This window comes from Mytilus galloprovincialis, chromosome 13 (assembly GCF_965363235.1).
Source record: "Mytilus galloprovincialis chromosome 13, xbMytGall1.hap1.1, whole genome shotgun sequence".
Taxonomy (NCBI): domain Eukaryota; kingdom Metazoa; phylum Mollusca; class Bivalvia; order Mytilida; family Mytilidae; genus Mytilus; species Mytilus galloprovincialis.
In genome coordinates, this window is record NC_134850.1 from 51,899,661 (window position 1) to 51,917,756 (window position 18,096).

The window sequence follows — 18,096 nt, forward strand, 5'->3', positions numbered from 1 at the left end:
TTGGGATACAGATTAATTAGTTTATTAGGTTATTTCTACCCATATATTTTGTATTTTATGGGGCCCATATTACAATATTTCAATATTATTAGTTACATAGTGTGCTAGTGACCTCATACGGTATATATGAGGTCAGTGAATTCCATATTGGGTGAGACAAAGCCCATATGGAATTTACTGACCCCATATATACCGTATTACGTCAATAGCACACTATGTAACGAATTTATCTTACCGCCTATCGTAACGTGTAAAATTTAGACTAGTGACCTATCAAAATGAGCAAGTCGATCTTCAATACAGTTAGCATTACCGTGATTAAGAAACTGCTTCCTTTGATCCTACAAATACAGATGCCAACAATGACAACTTGTTAGATTTAAATGTGTTTTATGATTTATTTCACTTTATGATCACTTTCTTCGTCTGTTGAAACCTTTAAGATTTTTTCTCAGTACTGTTTTGTTTTTCTAAAGGGACGTAACACCGCTACTAACCGTGTATGAAAGAAGCCCCGCCTCCTAATTACCTCATATGGAATATAAAGGGACGTAATGCCACTACTAACCGTATATGAAATAAGCCCCTTCTCCCAACTAACCTAATATTAAATATACACGTTTTCGACGAGGACGCTTTTGACCAATCATATTCCTAGAAATGTATAGGAGGTAAGATAAAGGAAAATACCTTTTAAAACAATAACCAATATTTATTGTGTGTGTGGTATGGTTGCTGTCATCAATGTTAACCCTATTATTTATACCTTGTTAAGTTTTGTTTTTCAAAATATATTTTGATAGTTAATAGTCAATTGATTTAATGAATTACATTTCAGTATCAATAGCAAGAAGATTATTGGATCCTCTAGCAGAACTTGTAAAAATAGAGCCCAAACATATAGGTGTAGGACAGTACCAGGTATGATAATTATCAGTTATTAAAGGGTTTAAGGTCTGTAAATTATAATTCCTAGAAGTTTTTTTATACTATGCTAAAATATAGTTTGTATTATGTTATTTTGAAAAAAAATAATGAAAAATAGTACACATCACCAAGGATTTGTATAGTAAGAAGGATTGGAATATCGTGGACTTTTGCATAGACTGTAGTATAATGTCTTATGCAGCGCGAGATTTTGTGTGATTACCCGTGATGCATCTGGAAAATGCTCAATGTGCCTTGATTAATGGCGGACATTTGCATCACCTAAACAAATAGACACCCGATATGTAAGTATTACAATCCATATTTATCAAATGTTATGCTTGAAATAAGAAGGTTAAAATGGTTCTGGTGTAAGTAATAACTTTTACGATCGCAGTAAGAATACACGGCATCATAAAATGAATTTGCATTTTGACCGAAGTGACCTCACCCTATCCGCCTATTGGGTGGTCCTAACATCATTTTCTATTTTTATACTTCTTTCTCGAAAAACGGAGATGGGTGATAAAATTAATATTTTCTGATAGATATATGATTTCTTCATGTATTGAGTAAATTTCGTAGTGGTATATGCATTAGTTTTCCTAGTTTTTCCGTTTCTTTGAGTTGATTACAACAAAAATGGCGTTCTGGAGCGAAAATGGAGGTGGCTTAGGAAAAATGTTCTACAATAAAATAGAGTAATGTTCAAACATGTTTAGAAACGTAAAACATTGGTGATAAAGTGTATAGAAGAAAGCTCAAACCGCTAAATAAGGGAATTTAACCATGTTAAACTGCTATGATCTGTACGGACAATAAACTCTCTTCCTAAAAGGTAATGTCTGTAATGTCTGGTGAATTTCACTACGGCAAGCAATTCTTTTCTTGTCGTGCAATACCGCTTTTTTCTCATGGGTCAATGAAAAACTTCCGTAAGGAACTGGACGCTTTACACACTCTTGGACTTGTATTAACTCTGCTCCAATTGAGAAATTGGAAGCATCTGTATCCAAAATAAATGGGTCTTTATTGTTGGGTAATGCCAATAACTGAATTGTTGTCAATGCCTCTACAAGTCTGTCAAAAGCCTCTTGCTCTGAATCTCCCCATTTGTACGGTTTCTTACCGGTCAATTGATACAAACGGTAGGACAAATCTGCAAAATTCTTTATGAAAGTTCTATGATAATTGGCAAAGCCTAGAAATTATTCAACCTCTCTGGTTGTCGTAGATACTTTCCATTTCTTAACAACTTCAACATATTCACTGCCAATGGCCATACCATCTATATTGATTGTTCTGTCTAAAAAGTCTATTTCTTTTTTAAAGAAATCACATTTCCTGGGTTTCAATTTCAGCCCATACTCTCTGAAACGTTCAAAAACTGATCTTAAATTTTGTAAATGGTCTTCAAATGTCTTTCCCATTACTAGAATATCGTCTAGGAAGGCAAGTACAACATTCCATGTTAAACCTCGGAGAACGAGATTCATTACTCCCTGGGGCCAAAACTCATCCGGACAGAGTGGAATAATCCATATTAAGTGATGAAGGCGGTCTATTCTTTGTCTGAGTCCTTCACTTTTACCTGATAATACGCACTGTTTGCGTCCAATTTTGAAAACCATTCATTTTCCGCCAAAGTGTCCAAACATTCGTCTATCAGAGGAAGTGGGTAGAAATCTATTTCCGGTAATCTATACACCAGCGTACGTTGCCATCACGCTTGCGCACAAGTACTGACGCAGATGCCCATTCTGATATAGATGGTTCTATTATACCTGTATCTAACATTTTCTTTAAATGGCTTTCCTCTTCGTATGCAAAGCACATGGGTGTTCGTCTTATTCGTTGTTTGATAGGGCGCAAATCACCTATATCAATCTCATGTTTTATGTGGCTAAATGTTCCCAAGTCAAAATCATCTAGCGCAAAAACATCAGCAAATTCATGAAGTAAGTTCTCAACTTTAGAGTTTTGGTCTTCAGTGAGTGTACTGGATTTATCCAAAATGTTCTGTAACTGTTCCAGTAGTGTATTGTTATCCCTGGCTATTCCAGTTGTTGCTACTGACGGGGCTGGCCCGTTTCAACAACATCAGCTTCTATTGCTTCGCCTAAAAGAGTTCCCTCTTGCAAAACTATCTTGTTATTTTTACAATGAGTAGACTGACACATGGCAAAACACTGGTGTTGTAATAACCACGTGGGATTAAAACATCTATCTCTTTATTCGGTTAATTATAAAATCTGTTATCTCTGCCGACAAATCTGACTCTTATTGTACAACTGAGTTAGGTATGACTGTTCTATGTGGAACGGTAATTTTAGCAACTCTTGCTATAGCGTTCACAGGCGGTACCAGTCCAACATCTCTATGAACCATAGGTAATGCTTCTCCATTGATGAAAAAAGAGGGACGAAAGATACCAAAGGGACAGTCAAACTCATAAATCTAAAACAAACTGACAACGCCATGGCTAAAAATGAAAAAGACAAACAGAAAAACAATAGTACACATGACACAACATAGAAAACTAAAGAATAAACAACACGAACCCCACCAAAAACTAGGGGTGATCTCAGGTGCTCCGGAAGGGTAAGCAGATCCTGCTTCACATGCGGCACCCGCCGTGTTGCTTATGTGATAACAAATCCGGTAAATAGTCTAATTCGGTAGGTCACATTCATGAAAGGGAAGGGGATTGTAGTTACGATGTAAGGAACATATCCAATATCATTTGTGAAACGGTTTTTCCATAACGGTCAACCAACTCGTGATGGCGTCCGTAAAATTTACGAAGGGATGATTTCAACTTCACCATTTGGAACTCTTGTTTTAATAGCTTCCTTGTGAGCAGCAACCCTCTATCAAGAAAATCATGATAGGAAATGCAAGCACGGGAATATCGCATCAACTGGGAGATATATACCCCGTATGCAGGTGCTGCTGGAATGTTGCTACTTAGAAATGGAAAGTTCACAATTGGAAAGCTGCAATCATCTCTTTTGTCGTAAAGTTTTTGTTTTCAACCGACCCTCATTGTCAATTTCTAGATGTAAGTCAAGATAAAAGTGAAAAATATCAATTTTCTGCAATCCAGAATCACGTTTGCTCTAACTAGAAAATCAAGACCTAATAGCATGTCATCATCAATTGGCGTAAAACAAATATATGTCCTATATGTTCTTTCACCAATTTTCAATTTGACTGGTCCCACTACAAATGCATCCATGTGCATACCACGTCCTGCTGCCTGCATTGTTGTTTTCTTTTGATGGGTGATTTCTTAATGAAAGATTCGTAAACTTAAAAAATTATTTTTACTTCTGCTGCAGTATCTACTACCGAAATTACTGACTGTCCCTGTATTTTTAAAGTGAATAGAAGCATAGATGCTGAACCTTACTGGCAAATAGTTCCTCCTAAGTGTACAGGATCTTGCATCTGAAGGTCAATTACTTGGTGTAAATCGTTATCAGGCTGCGTTTTGTGCAATGGTGAATTAGACAAAGTATCTGTAGATGTTGAAATGTAGAAATAGCAAGCGCCTTTTAAATGGTGATTGTCGCTGATTATCTTGCCTATTATCCCATTGATGGCGATAACCTTGTTTGTTGGTTAGCTGGCTAAATGGTTGGGCTGCTGGCTCGACTTCGTTTTGTGCAGGAAACTGTTTTAACTGCTGTTGTTTTTGAAACTGCTGTTGAAGGTCTCCTATTTCCTGTTTATGAAATACTTCCATAGCAGTCATCTTTTCTAGCAATGTTTCCATTTGTTTAGACAATTCTGTCTTTGTGTCCGTCTTACCAATAGCGTACACAGCTAAGTCGCTATCATAATCATAACTAGGTTCATCCTGATTTGGTGTTGGGTCACGTCTACCGGTTGGTTTACCAAATATAGCTGTGTGGTTATGTTGGAACCATTTTATCTGATCGATTGCTGCTTCCACAGATGCTGGTCTGGCTGTGGCTCCATGTTGACCAGCTTCTTTATCTGAGCATCCCTGGCATATTTTCCAGATAGCTTGTGTGTACATATAATTGTCGGGAAGATCTCTAAATGCTTTACAAGCTAACGAGAGAACTCGATCTGCCAAATCATCCAATTTCTCATTTGCATTTTGACGTGCACTCATGAACTGCACTTGCAACGTCTCAGGCAAGTCTTGAAAGTTAAACCTTTTCTCAAGTTTGTGAATTACATCACAATAATCCACACCCTGGTCCCTGTCGATTAAATTTGCATAGTAATCACCTGCTTTGCCATGTAAACACCAATACAGTTGGTCTTTTCGTTCCTTGGTAGTCCACGATAAACGATCAGCATACCTCAAGCTTGGTGTAAAAAGTTTTCCAACTTGATGAACCATCATACTTCAGTCCTTTTGGTATTTCTAGGTTCTTTGATTTTGGTTTAGCTGAAGGCATTAATTGCAGTGACTCATGATAACTTAAAAATGGTCTAGGCGTATACATATTTCTGTTCATTGTAGAAGAGTATGCTGGGTTTGGTGTCTCAAGGAATATACTGGTTCCCTGAATATTTCTGGAGAAGGTATTCTGCGTCTGATTTCTAGTGAAGGTATTCTACGACGAATTATAGTTGATGGTGTATGTGATTCTAACCGTAGATGACGTCTTGGGACTGGAACAGGTCTTTCTGTTTTAGGTTTTTTCATTGGGTGATTGCTGCCATCCCACTTGTGATGTCGGCTGATGTGGATTATGGTTTTGTGAATAATCATGTTTTTCAATGTTTTCATTGGGACCTTGCTGCCATCGCAACTGTGATGTCTGCTGATTTTGATTATGGTTACGTGACTAATCACGTTTTTAGCTCACTTGGCGTCCGTCGTCCGTCGTCGCTAACTTTTACAAAAATCTTCTCTAAAACTACTGGGCCAAATTTAACCAAACTTGGCCAAAATCATCATTAGGGTAACTAATTTTAAAAATGTGTCCGCTGACCCGGCCAACCAACCAAGATGGCCGCCATGGCTAAAAATAGAACATAGGGATACAATGTAGATTTTGGCTTACAACTCTGAAACCAAAGCATTTAGAGCAAATCTGACATGGGGTAAGATTGTTTATCAGGTAAAGATATATCTGCCCCGAAATTTTCAGATCAATCAGACAACCGGTTGTTGGGCCCCTGAATTGGTAATTTTAAGGAAATTTTACCGTTTTTGGTTTTTATCTTGAATATGGTCAGTTGACCTCTTAAGGAGTTATTGCCCTTTATAGTCATTTTTTACCAATTTTTTGTAATCTTTAATTAAAAGTCTTCTCCTCTGAAACTACTGGGTCAAATTTCACCAAACTTAGCCTAAATCCCTTTAAGGGTATCTAATTTAAAAAAATGTGTCCGACAACCCGGCCAACCAACCAAGATGGCCGTCATTGCTAAAAATAGAACATAGGGGTAAAATGTAAATTTTGGCTTATATCTCTGAAACAAAAGCATTTAGAGCAAATCTGACATGGGGTTAATGTTTATCAGGTCAAGATCTATCTTCCCTAAAATTTTCAGATGAATCGGACAACCCGTTGTTAAGTTGCTGCCCCTCAATTAGTGATTTTAAGGATTTTTTTCTGTTACTATCTTTAATATTATTATAGATAGAGATAAACTGTAAACAGCAACAATGTTCAACAAAGTAAGTTCTACAAATAGGTCAACATGACCAAAATGGTCAGTTGACCCCTTAAGGAGTTATTACCCTTTTATAGTCAATATTTAACAATTTTTCTTAAATTTTTGTTATTCTTCACAAAAATCTTCTTCTCTGAAACTGCTAAGATGAATTTAACCAAAGTTGTAAAAATCATCATTAGGGTATGTAGTGAAAAAATTGTGTCTGATGATCATGTCCGCTAACTAAGATGGCCGACATGGCTTATAATAGAACATACATGTAAGGGTAAAATGCAGTTTTTGGCTCATATATCTAAACCCAAAGCATTTCGAGCAAATTTTTCAAAAAACACAATTGTTCTTTAAATCAAGATCTGTCTGCCCTTAAATTTCCAGACCATTCAGGCAACCAATTGTTGGGTTGCTGCTCCTGAATTGGTAATTTTAAGAAAAAAAATCAGCTTTTGGTTATTATCTTGAATATTATTATAGATAGAGATAAACTGTAAAAAGCAATAATGTACAGCAAAGTAAGACCTACTAATAAGGTAACTAGACCAAAATGGTCAATTGACCCCTTAAGGAGTTATTGCTCTTAATAATCAATTGTTAACAATTGTCATAAATTTTGTAAAATTTTACAAAATAATTTCCACTGAAACTACTGGGCAAAGTTCATTATAGATAGAGATAATTGTAAGCATCAAGAATGTTCAGTAAAGTAACATCTACAACCACATCACCATCACCAAAACACAACTTTGCCATGAATCCATCTGTGTCCTTTGTTTAATATGCATATAATCATATAGACCAAGGTGAGCGACACAGGCTCTTTAGAGCCTCTAGTTCAATGTTGTCATTGGGACCTTGCTGCCATCCCTACTGTGGTGTCTGATGCTGTGTGCTTTTGTGACGTGAATAATTATGTTTTCCAAAATTTTCCTCAACATTTAATCTGATACTTGGTTTCGTGTACCCTAATTCATCTGTTCTATGAATGTTTTCTGGCTAAGATTGCGATCACTAGACAAATCTTGAACTTTATCTTAATCGCCACTCAGTTTGAAGTAATGACTTCTTTTCATCAGGTTCGGAGATTTTTGATGAGTACCGATGATCTCCATACTGCAATGTATAAAGTTTTGCTCATTGCTGAACTAGGACCTGATAAATCATGCTTGACTTCCTCACGCTCAGGTTTCAGCAAATATTCATCAGAAGGTGCTTCAGAATCTGAAAAGTCATGCATTTCTGCAACTTGTTTAGAATATCCTGATTGCAATGCAGTTGTTTTCACCTCACCAATTTCAACATAATCTTGTAAATCATAACTGAATTGTGGCTGCGAATTGTAATCTGGTTGTTGGATAACCGGTGAAAAATCTATCAAATCCATCAACGCTTCAGTAATTTTTAGTCTTGGTATTTCAGAAAGATGCTCAGGCTGAATATTACCAAGTGTCTCTCTCAAAGACATAATCTTGTCAGCTATAACATTTCCCACACCAGGCAACAACCTTAATTCTTCATAAGAACAGCTGTTGATTTTAATGCATTGCTGCTGAAAAGCTAATGTTGCCATTATGTTATATAAACACAAAAACAGTTTAATTAAATCACTGGTTGCTGAACCAGAATTGTTTTTAATGTAAATGTGCTATGTAGCTAACCACACCAAAAACGGCTATTCTTTTCGAAAATTGCTAATTTTATCCAACCATGGCTAATTTTCTCCGGAAATGGCTAATTTGTCTAATTTTAACTGATGCCGGTTAATTTTACTTCTTACCATGCGAAATGGATAATTTTTGCCAAACGTGCAACAATTATTCAACAAAAATTTGTAAACACTGTAACTAACGCAAATTTTTATGCTTATATTAATTCCGTGTTCATACACTTCATAATATACCAAACGTAGAAATTCGAACTTCGCAATTACACGATTTCCGAGTATTATCACTTAATACTAATATTCGTAATACAATGCAATACTCCTAATTGTACTAACTCACCGAATATCTTCTAATATATCTGCTCTGGCAATATTACTTGCGTTATATTCCCGCCAATACGCCAACTCTCGTTACCTGGTAACTTTCCGAGATCTTATCCTGAGTTGGGTAGTTATCAATGGATCATTCCGGGAACCGGACTACGCGGTATATCTAACTACCATACTGTCTACATAGTAATGTCACGTCCATTATACTATATTACACAACAGTGGTTCTCAGATGAATCGCAATTTAACCAGGCCTATATTGAGAGGGGATCCAGTTGTCATAATAATATTGATACTACCTTCCTGTTTATACCAAAATGAAATCGTTAAACCAATGTGTTTTGAAATAGTTTTACATCAATCTTAACTAGTCATGTTCCATAGAAAACACCATAGATTTGCCTTTGCAGATGTGGAAAGGGACAATGCATGGATGGTAATCTTTTCAAATGTTCAGCCCAATGTTTAACAGCTCAGCCCGGCAGCTGACATTCCTAGTATTGTGAAAGTACATTGTGTACAAATGAATGTATTTTTTTAACTGACATCAATATAATACACCAACACAGCTCATCTACTTTAATGCCTTTAATGATGCATAGGTAGTGCTGTTTTTGTCTTCATTATAAATCGTTGCCCCCCTTTATTATGCTTGTTATTATCAATATTATGGACTCCCTTCTTCTCAATCTCTATCTGTTTATACCACATATCACATGCATTATACAAGTCCAATTAATTATTATGCCTGTTAAATCATGGCGTTTTACAAGGCTAAATTATTTTTTTCCTGCAACAGCTTCAAATCTAACAATGAAAAAGGCCTTGCTAGATGTTTTCCTGCAACGTTGTCAAAGCAAAAATCAAAATAGCCTTTCGAGATGTTTTCCTGCAACGGCATCAAAGCAAAAAAATCAAAACAGCCTTGCAAGATGTTTTCCTGCAACGATGTCAAAGATAGACCCAAATAGTTCCACCTATTATAATATGTACGTGTATATATACATAGTTTTGCAGTTAAGCATGGTTATTAGCAAGCACCATTAAATTAAAATATATGATTTTTTGTTTGTTTGTGACATCTTATGATCCTACAATATTGCAAAATATTAAAAACAATAGAAACATTGCTACATGTACAATATAAAAAATTCCTGAATTTTCATATAAAGCTGACATATACACTGATATATGTAATCGGAGACATATATGTCTCTGGTGTACTCATAAACCCATACAAAACTAACATAAATCTTACAAATATAATTATTCGAGCAGAGATCTTGAGGTAATATTGCTATTGTTAAGGACAGATTTGATATTGGAATTGTTTAAGCCATATGCTATGGTATGATTATCATGTTTATTGCCACATGTAACTATATTACACATTTTTTTCCAGTATTTTCCAAAATGCCCAAACTGGTGAATGTTAAGAAGAAAAGTCCAGACACAAGGAAAGTTCCCAAAAAAGTCTAAGCAGTTGTGTGCCAACAGCAGTTGGCCATTCATGCACTAATCATGTGGAATAACATATGGCATGCCTTCAAATAGAAATAGAAATACTAGTGTATCGGTACAACTGAATGCCACTATTGACCAGAACGTTCCTCCGAATATCATTTATTGAAGATATACCAACAATATTTCATTGGATCATTAACATTCAATCTCTTTTACCAAAACTTGAGAGCTACGCTTTGTGTGTAGGGAACTTTGATAGTGACTTGATAGTGACTTGATAGATGATCATGTGATACCTGGGTTGAATTGGATTATTTCTATATCTTAACGTAAAAATAAATCGTTGGAACATCTTTTTTAAAATTCCATCACATGTCAGATTCATTTAATACGTTGAATTTGCTTGGTGTTGAGTGTATATTGACGATTCTCTTTCTTTGTCGCTGCCTTTATAAATGTCTATGAGTACATGTGTGTGTAGTAAAATAAGCAAGGAGACCTGGGATATGATTGAAATGAGACAACTATCCATCCAATATCAAATGAATATTTTAAAAACTAGACTACATGTCTACATGTACAATGATTGAATCTATGAATGTATGTCAACCACGATCAACAAAACCCATGCAGCATAGCAGGTCGATATATATTATCACACGAAACCAACAGCCCATACATAAAACATGTACAAAAAATAGTTTTTATACCAAATTTAAAGTTAAGACATAAAAGTAAAGAGATGCGGGATGCGGTATAATTGCCAATCAAATGAGACAGCTCAGTTCACCAAAGAACAAATGATGTTACTGTAAGCAATTATTCAATCTATCCTTATTTCTTATCTTGATAGACAAAAGTTAGTGTTTTACATGTATATTCGTAATTGTGCGCTATAAAGTCAATACATGTACAAGGCAAAATTGTACAAAAAGTAACTACTGTTAGACAATAACCATTTTAGTTATCATGTTTACAAAGACATTTATTGATAAATATCTACAGACACCACAGTTTAGACCTACATTTAGCAGACATTAAAGTTACATACAGAAAAGTAAGACTTGATGTAAACTGCTGTAACTTACATTTTTGTACCTCATATGAAAGTGTACCAACGTACAGTCAGAAAAAGATGAAAGAAGTCTTCTTTGGTATAGAGCAAGTCGCTTTTTTCAACTTAATATCTGTATTATACTATAATACATAACCATGAATAATTCCATGATTGACTATTTGAGAGCTGACACTATAAGGTTTCCCTATTTAATAATTCATGCACAAATTGATTTAACAAGCAAGAAAAGTGCATTTAAAAATGTAATGTTATATATAAGTACAATTCGAAAAAATGCTTGCAGTTTATTATTTAAAACACACTGGCTAACGTTTATTTAATGCCTTTATCATGTTTATAATGATTGAAACCAGCTACAGTAACATACAGAGGCAGTTTTATAGTGATTACCAATATGCCCCCTCTTTAACAGTACTTGTCCCAACCTTATGATAATGATCAGCCACTGACATGTATATAAAACGCAATGCAGTAATTCGTCTTGAAATGTGTGGTCAGTTCTTTTGGGTCTTTAACTGTGAAAATAATTGGCGAAAGAGCAGCTCACAATATCGCTTGTTGTGGTCAGATTAGCTGAGCTTGCCACAAAAATGGTTTTGCACCTGTTTTCCGAGATTGACATTTTCCGTAGATGCAAATTTGCATATGATATAGCTATAATGACATCATTTTATACAAGAATGAGATTTTTTTTTTCATTACTTTGGCAATTGACTGAAAATAAAAAGTTACAAAAGTTAACATACAAACACATTGTCACCTGTCGTTATACACATTGCATTACAATGTACATCAAATAAAACACTTGAATAACGCTTTTTTGTCAATTGAAATGGTAATAAATAATAATCACATTTAAGAATGAATAAAGTCTTTTACCATTACAACATTGTCTATACGTGACAAAAATAAGAAAACAACTCGATACATGTGTACAAAATCACATTCAGTGATTCCGATATCGTAATCTGATCTAGCAGTAGTGGCGAGAAGCGAAGTCATGCCGCGGAAGAGATTACGATAAACCCAGAGATTCCAATCCTTCTAACTATACAAATCCTTGACATCACTAACAGTTTTCAAGTAACAGAATGATAAAATATTTCTTATGTTGTAAGGTAATAAAAAACATGTTATGTAATAAGAAAGAAAACAATAACATTTTGAAATAAGAAATAGTTTTTTGGGTAAAGATTGCATGAAATGCTATAAAAAAAACATGTTACTGACTTGATATCTAAATCTTCCAAGGCTTATCACTACCTTTTTGATACACAAAATATAGCGCATTGACCACAACATTCTATACATTCTATCCATGAACATTAACAGAAATTTTCTTAATGTAAATATATGCTCAGATATTCAAGTCACAAAACCATGTTACACCTGTCTAGAAAATAGCATAACTTTTTGCAAGGATGCAGGAATCCTATATCTGTTCTTAAAATATAAATGATGTCATTGTTAAAGTCAACTTTAAACATTAGAGTTATCTCCCATTATCCAGAATTGTACTTGAATCAGCTACAATCAAGACAATGCTTTATTGAAAATGCACTATTTAATTTTACTTCCCACTTATAATTCAATGCAATATTGACCCTTCTGTGCTTACAAGTGTCCTCATTATTGAATACTTTCACCCCCCCCCCCAAATAAAAGGATAGGGATTCTGATCGTGTTGTCTCTCACCTAACATTTGATCAGTCATGTGAAGAAAATAAAAATGACTATTTGATTAACAGACTATGCATAATTGAATTAACCACTTATTTATAACCAGCATGACATGCCAAAGAACCAACTAAAGCTGTCATTAGATTCAGTGGTTGAAGAATGTGTCAGTTTTGTAGGAGTAGATGTTAACACTGGGAGTGAGAGTTTACTCAGGTAATATTTATTGTCACATCCCTAGTAAAAGTAAATATTATATATAGAATTAAAAATTGTAAACTTTTCAGCACAGAACTGCCATTCTTCGAATAAGATATGCTTAATATTTAGAAAATTAACTATTTAAGTTAATAGAACAAAGACGGGAGAGGTCATTATATATGTAGGACTAATAGTTGCTTGGGGACGCTGAAGTGTGATGTTATGTGTTGAAGTACTAGAGTGATGGTATGTGCTGAAGTGCGATGGTCCTTTTGCTGATGTGCGATGGTCCTTTTGCTGATGTGCAATGGTCTATAAGGCGTGTGATGGCTAGTTTAAGATTTAAGATGTTCAATTATGATGAGAGCTTGTTTTTATATAGATACTAAACATTCAACACTTCATTTGCAGTAATAGACACAGTAGCAAGGGCAGATGATAAAGACTCAAAATTTAACACAAAATTTAGTACAAAATTGCTGATTTTTCGTTTCCGTTCGCTTTCCTCAACCAAATGTTATGAATGTTATACACAAAGCTTATTACTACAAAACACAGATCAAGTTAAAATTTTGGTGGCTTCACTTTTACTTTTCTAGAGTTATGCCCCTTTACAAACGGAAAAAATGCTGATTTTTTCATTTCCATTCTCTAACTTGCTTCAACCTAATGATATGAAACATTTACGAAACATTATTTGTATAATATAATAAGCAGTGGGCATTATCTGTGTTCCATGAACACGTTCCCTATTTATTTTTTAAAGTGATCTTTAGATAAAAGACCCTTCAATGAAGACTGAATGCAATTAATTTTTTGTTGAAATTATTCCTTTTATTGGTTATAAAAAATTGTAGACAATTTTTTTCCGATATAGATCCATACAGAAAAAAATCTAAGGAAGATATACTGCAGCAAACAACAACCATTACATTACAGGCTACTGACTCGGGACAGGCACATACAGAATGTGGCAGGTTAAACATGTTTACTGAAGCCATTCCCTCCCTCTAGCTTGTACAGTTAATATAACAAATTATAGTAATCAGTTGGAAAGGATTTAACTCATCAGATAGATACTAAGCACAGAAACAACCAACACAAACACAAAACACTAAAGACACAAAACACTGTACAGATGTGAGAGTTACAGTTACTGAAAGCTTGTTCAAAGCCAAAAGCAACTTGTATCTAATACTAAATTTAGATATTAATTTTTCAGGAGAATAGCTGGCTTGAATTCCTCAAGAGCTAAGAAAATAATAGAATGGAGAGAAAGTAATGGTTTATTTGTCAACAGAGAACAAGTAAAATATGTGAAAGGTATCGGTGACAAGTCTTACGAACAGTGTGCAGGCTTCATCAGAGTCATAGCTTCACTTGAAGGGTATTGAACATTTAATCTGTTTAGAGATATTTGCAAATGATATATCATGTTAAGATTGAAAAATCCACCATTTTACATTTATATTAACTTCAAAGTTCATTCAACTTAATTTGAAACAGTTAATTATAAGCTGAAGATTATCAGGTTTTTCTCCTGCTAATGAAATTTAAATTCGACTTTATATTTATGAAACAGATCAGAAGTCCATGAATATATAGTGTAAGTTCATTTACTGGAAAAACAGAAATTAATAAATCTCTTTATTATGCTTCTTATAAAGTTACAGCCGATTTCATTGAGTGTGTAGGTAAAGGTAATATCTTTGGTTAGCTAGCCTGTTAGCTGAACCGTGAAGTCATTATAAGGTAAGGTACCTTTCGAAGTAGTCTAGTCCTACAGACTACTTGATTGGTTATCTGTCAGACTAGTAAAGGAGGGTAGTTTACCTAACCTAACAATGACTTCAAAGTTCAGCTAGCAAGTAAGCTAACCAAAGAAATTATATTTACCTACACACTCAATGCAATCGGATGTAAAGGTAATAGTTTGTAAAGTCTTGATGGCATCAATTGAACCTCAAATAATGTTTGTTGTTATCTTTTAATGTTATGCTAAACTTTTATCAAACTTTGTTTATGCCTCATCGTAAATGTTGATATTGCAATAGAAGTATGTCCTATTATTGCCAATGCAAAAGCTCATTTTATAGGTATTCAACCTCTCACAAGGAAGTCACATTTCATCATAATATATGGGCCAAGGTTTACATCTATTCTATTTCATGTATAAATTATATTAGTCAGTTTATAGTGATTTTGTTGTTCTTTTCTTTTTATCAGTTCTTAACATGAAAACAATAAAGAATCTTGATTTTGTTACTTTTAGAAAAACTAAAAAATGTAAAGAAGAACCTGAAGAAATGAAACTAGAACCTGAAGAAACGAAAACAGGAAGAAAAAGAAAGAAACCTACAGCTGGTGGTGGGAAGGCTAAAAAGAAGAAAGACTCCCTCAGTCTTGAACCTAACATCCTAGATACAACATGGATACATCCAGAATCTTATGGTGCAACTGAATGGTATGTTCTCCTTGATTTGTGAATAATAGGGGTGTTGGGTATATGTCAATGAGACCGCAACCAAATTACTAAAATATCCATACTACATTACGACTTATTAAGCATGATGTCTCATGCATTTTATTTCATCTGAATAAACTGTTATCAACATTATTATATATATATAAATTTGTAAATTTTGTAGTTATGGCCTCAATAGCTTGTTTGATTTTTCTCTGCCTTGGACACCCATTAAAAAAGTTTATAGGAGTTACATTTTCAGCTTGGAAATGTAAATCATGTGAAATATACAAGATCTCAATGGATTTTATTAAAACTTTATGAAATGTATATGGACAATATCTTAATTGAATTTGAAACCTTGTAAAGATAAATTAAACACAAATTGCATTGTAATCTCGTTCACCCTTACAGTTCTCAAACCATTTGATCTAATTTGATTTGTATTAAAACAGTATTTAATTTTAACTAATAGATTAAGTGCGCAATGACAATTTGAAAAAGATTTATAGCCATTACTGAAGAAAAAATATTCATGATGTTCTAATATAAGATTTTTTTAACTTGATTTGTAGTTTAATGAATATGATAGGAGTTAACAAAGACAACCTTGGCCAAGAGGTGTTCATCAGAGAGATACGGAATTATATGAAGACCAAAAGTATGACAATTTAATTATATTACATTGGCATCTAAAAATTCATTTACATTTTAACATCAAAACAGATAAAGCTATATTCTACATAAAAATGAAAGTAAATAAAATTCAAAATATTTACAACTCAATTAATTCAAAAAAGGAAATTTATTATATAATATAGATATAAAAATATATAGTTTAAAGTCAACATTTATATTGTAAATGCATTTTGACAGCACAAATAGCACAGTTGCAATATATGCATAAATCATATGTTTTAAAATAAAACAAGAAACATTCATTGAAATTTTATAAAACTCTATGACCTATGACATAGACACTACACATTTAGAGTTATTTTTTGTGTGCATGATGAAATCCTACATTTTGTTTTATAGCAACAGATGAATTGGCAGATACCCTTGCAGTAGGAGAGCCAACAGTTGATCTGATTGTTAAAGCATTCCTTAAACCACATTCCTATGATTACAGAGAAGGTACTAATTAATCTGGTTTTACTAATTTAGAAGATTTTTACAATGAAAGGATTTCAAAGAATTCATAAATTACTTTGATTTGAGTGTCATTGATGAGTCTTTTGTAGACAAAACTGGCAGGCAAAATAAGCCTGGTATCTTTAATGATATTTGTTTTTTAATCAAGCCCGTTACAAAGTCCTCATAATATATATATGTGGCCAATAAAGCAGTTGATGGTTTTATGGGCCTCTTTTGTGGTGTTAAGGCAAATCTTATTGCTTGGGGTTGCATTATCAATATGGTCAGTAATGGACAACTTGGGTCTTATATTATTTTTTGAGTCAGATACCTTTAGATATAAATAGTGAAGGCAGGCAACATCCATATTTTTTTACGGGTAATGTCATGTCTGGTAAAAGAATCCACCAAAAGGCTGCAGGAGCAAGCGAAAAGATATACATATATATATTAATCCAAAGCAACGAACCTTGTAAATTCATATTAAAATTATTCATTAACCAGATAAAGCATGTGTACAAATAACAGTTGTATTTTTCTGTTTTTAGGTTTTGAGAAACCATTATTCAGAAAAGAAATTCAAGACATTAATTCGTTGAAAAAAGGAACAATCTTGACGGGAAAAATAACAAATGTTACACATTTTGGAGCATTTGTAGATATAGGTGTAGGACAAAATGGACTGATACATGTATCGAAAATGAAAAATACAAAATTAAATCTTGGAGATAAAGTATCTGTTAAAGTAATCTCACTGGAACTAAGCAAGAAAAGAATTGGTCTGAAAATTCATTGCACTTGATATAGCTTTTCATGTGTAGTACAAAATCTCAACAGATTTTAGTTTCAGGCAAAAGATGATGCTTAAAGAACGGATATCAATTATGGTGGAAGTGTATGAAATTACATATGGCCTTTGATGTCATGAACCATCTGCAAAACAGTTATAGAGCCAAAATATGAAATTATAATGAAATGAAGATGATAACTTTTCAGCATTATATTGGTAGATGAATCATTGATGGGACTTTTTTGTATTATAGTTTGATCGATATCTTTTCTTTTTCTAGGTTGTAATTTTATTGATTTTTGTTAATAGATTTACAGGAAATTGATATGATTGTTATAGAAAGTCTCTACAAGTTACAACAACACTTTTGGGTGGCTACAGTAAGGGCGCAGTTGTCAGGATACACATAGTAATGTGCCAATGTATAAAATCTGAAAATCTGAATATTACGTCTTAGTGTAGCCATGGTATTGAAAGTGAAAGTAAAAAAATAGAAAAATAGACACTGAAACAATATAGAATGTCAACATGGAAATGAAAGTAAAATAAATTGTTCAAGTATGAAGTCTTTGTTTAAAAATTTATGCCTTAGTTATTATTTACTAAAAATGTAATGTATTGAGTGCTTAAAAATTGTGTCCACCCCATAAAGTTTCTAGAAATTCATCCTTACATAGGGTTTCATGACTACTGCAAGTAAATTT

The 18,096-nt window shown here is 33.7% G+C and overlaps 1 protein-coding gene across 1 annotated transcript in view; it reads left to right on the top strand.

Moving 5' to 3' along the window:
- LOC143056148 (S1 RNA-binding domain-containing protein 1-like) overlaps positions 1 to 17,894 on the top strand; it is a 29,485-nt gene extending 11,591 nt beyond the window's left edge. Inside the window, exons 11-17 of the mRNA XM_076229232.1 lie at positions 839 to 921; positions 12,910 to 13,016; positions 14,224 to 14,388; positions 15,274 to 15,465; positions 16,041 to 16,126; positions 16,504 to 16,602; positions 17,151 to 17,894. Coding sequence (XP_076085347.1) covers positions 839 to 921; positions 12,910 to 13,016; positions 14,224 to 14,388; positions 15,274 to 15,465; positions 16,041 to 16,126; positions 16,504 to 16,602; positions 17,151 to 17,404 — 986 coding nt within the window. The 3' untranslated portion in view covers positions 17,405 to 17,894. The remainder of the gene's footprint in view (positions 1 to 838; positions 922 to 12,909; positions 13,017 to 14,223; positions 14,389 to 15,273; positions 15,466 to 16,040; positions 16,127 to 16,503; positions 16,603 to 17,150) is intronic.
- The last annotated feature ends 202 nt before the right edge of the window (positions 17,895 to 18,096 follow it).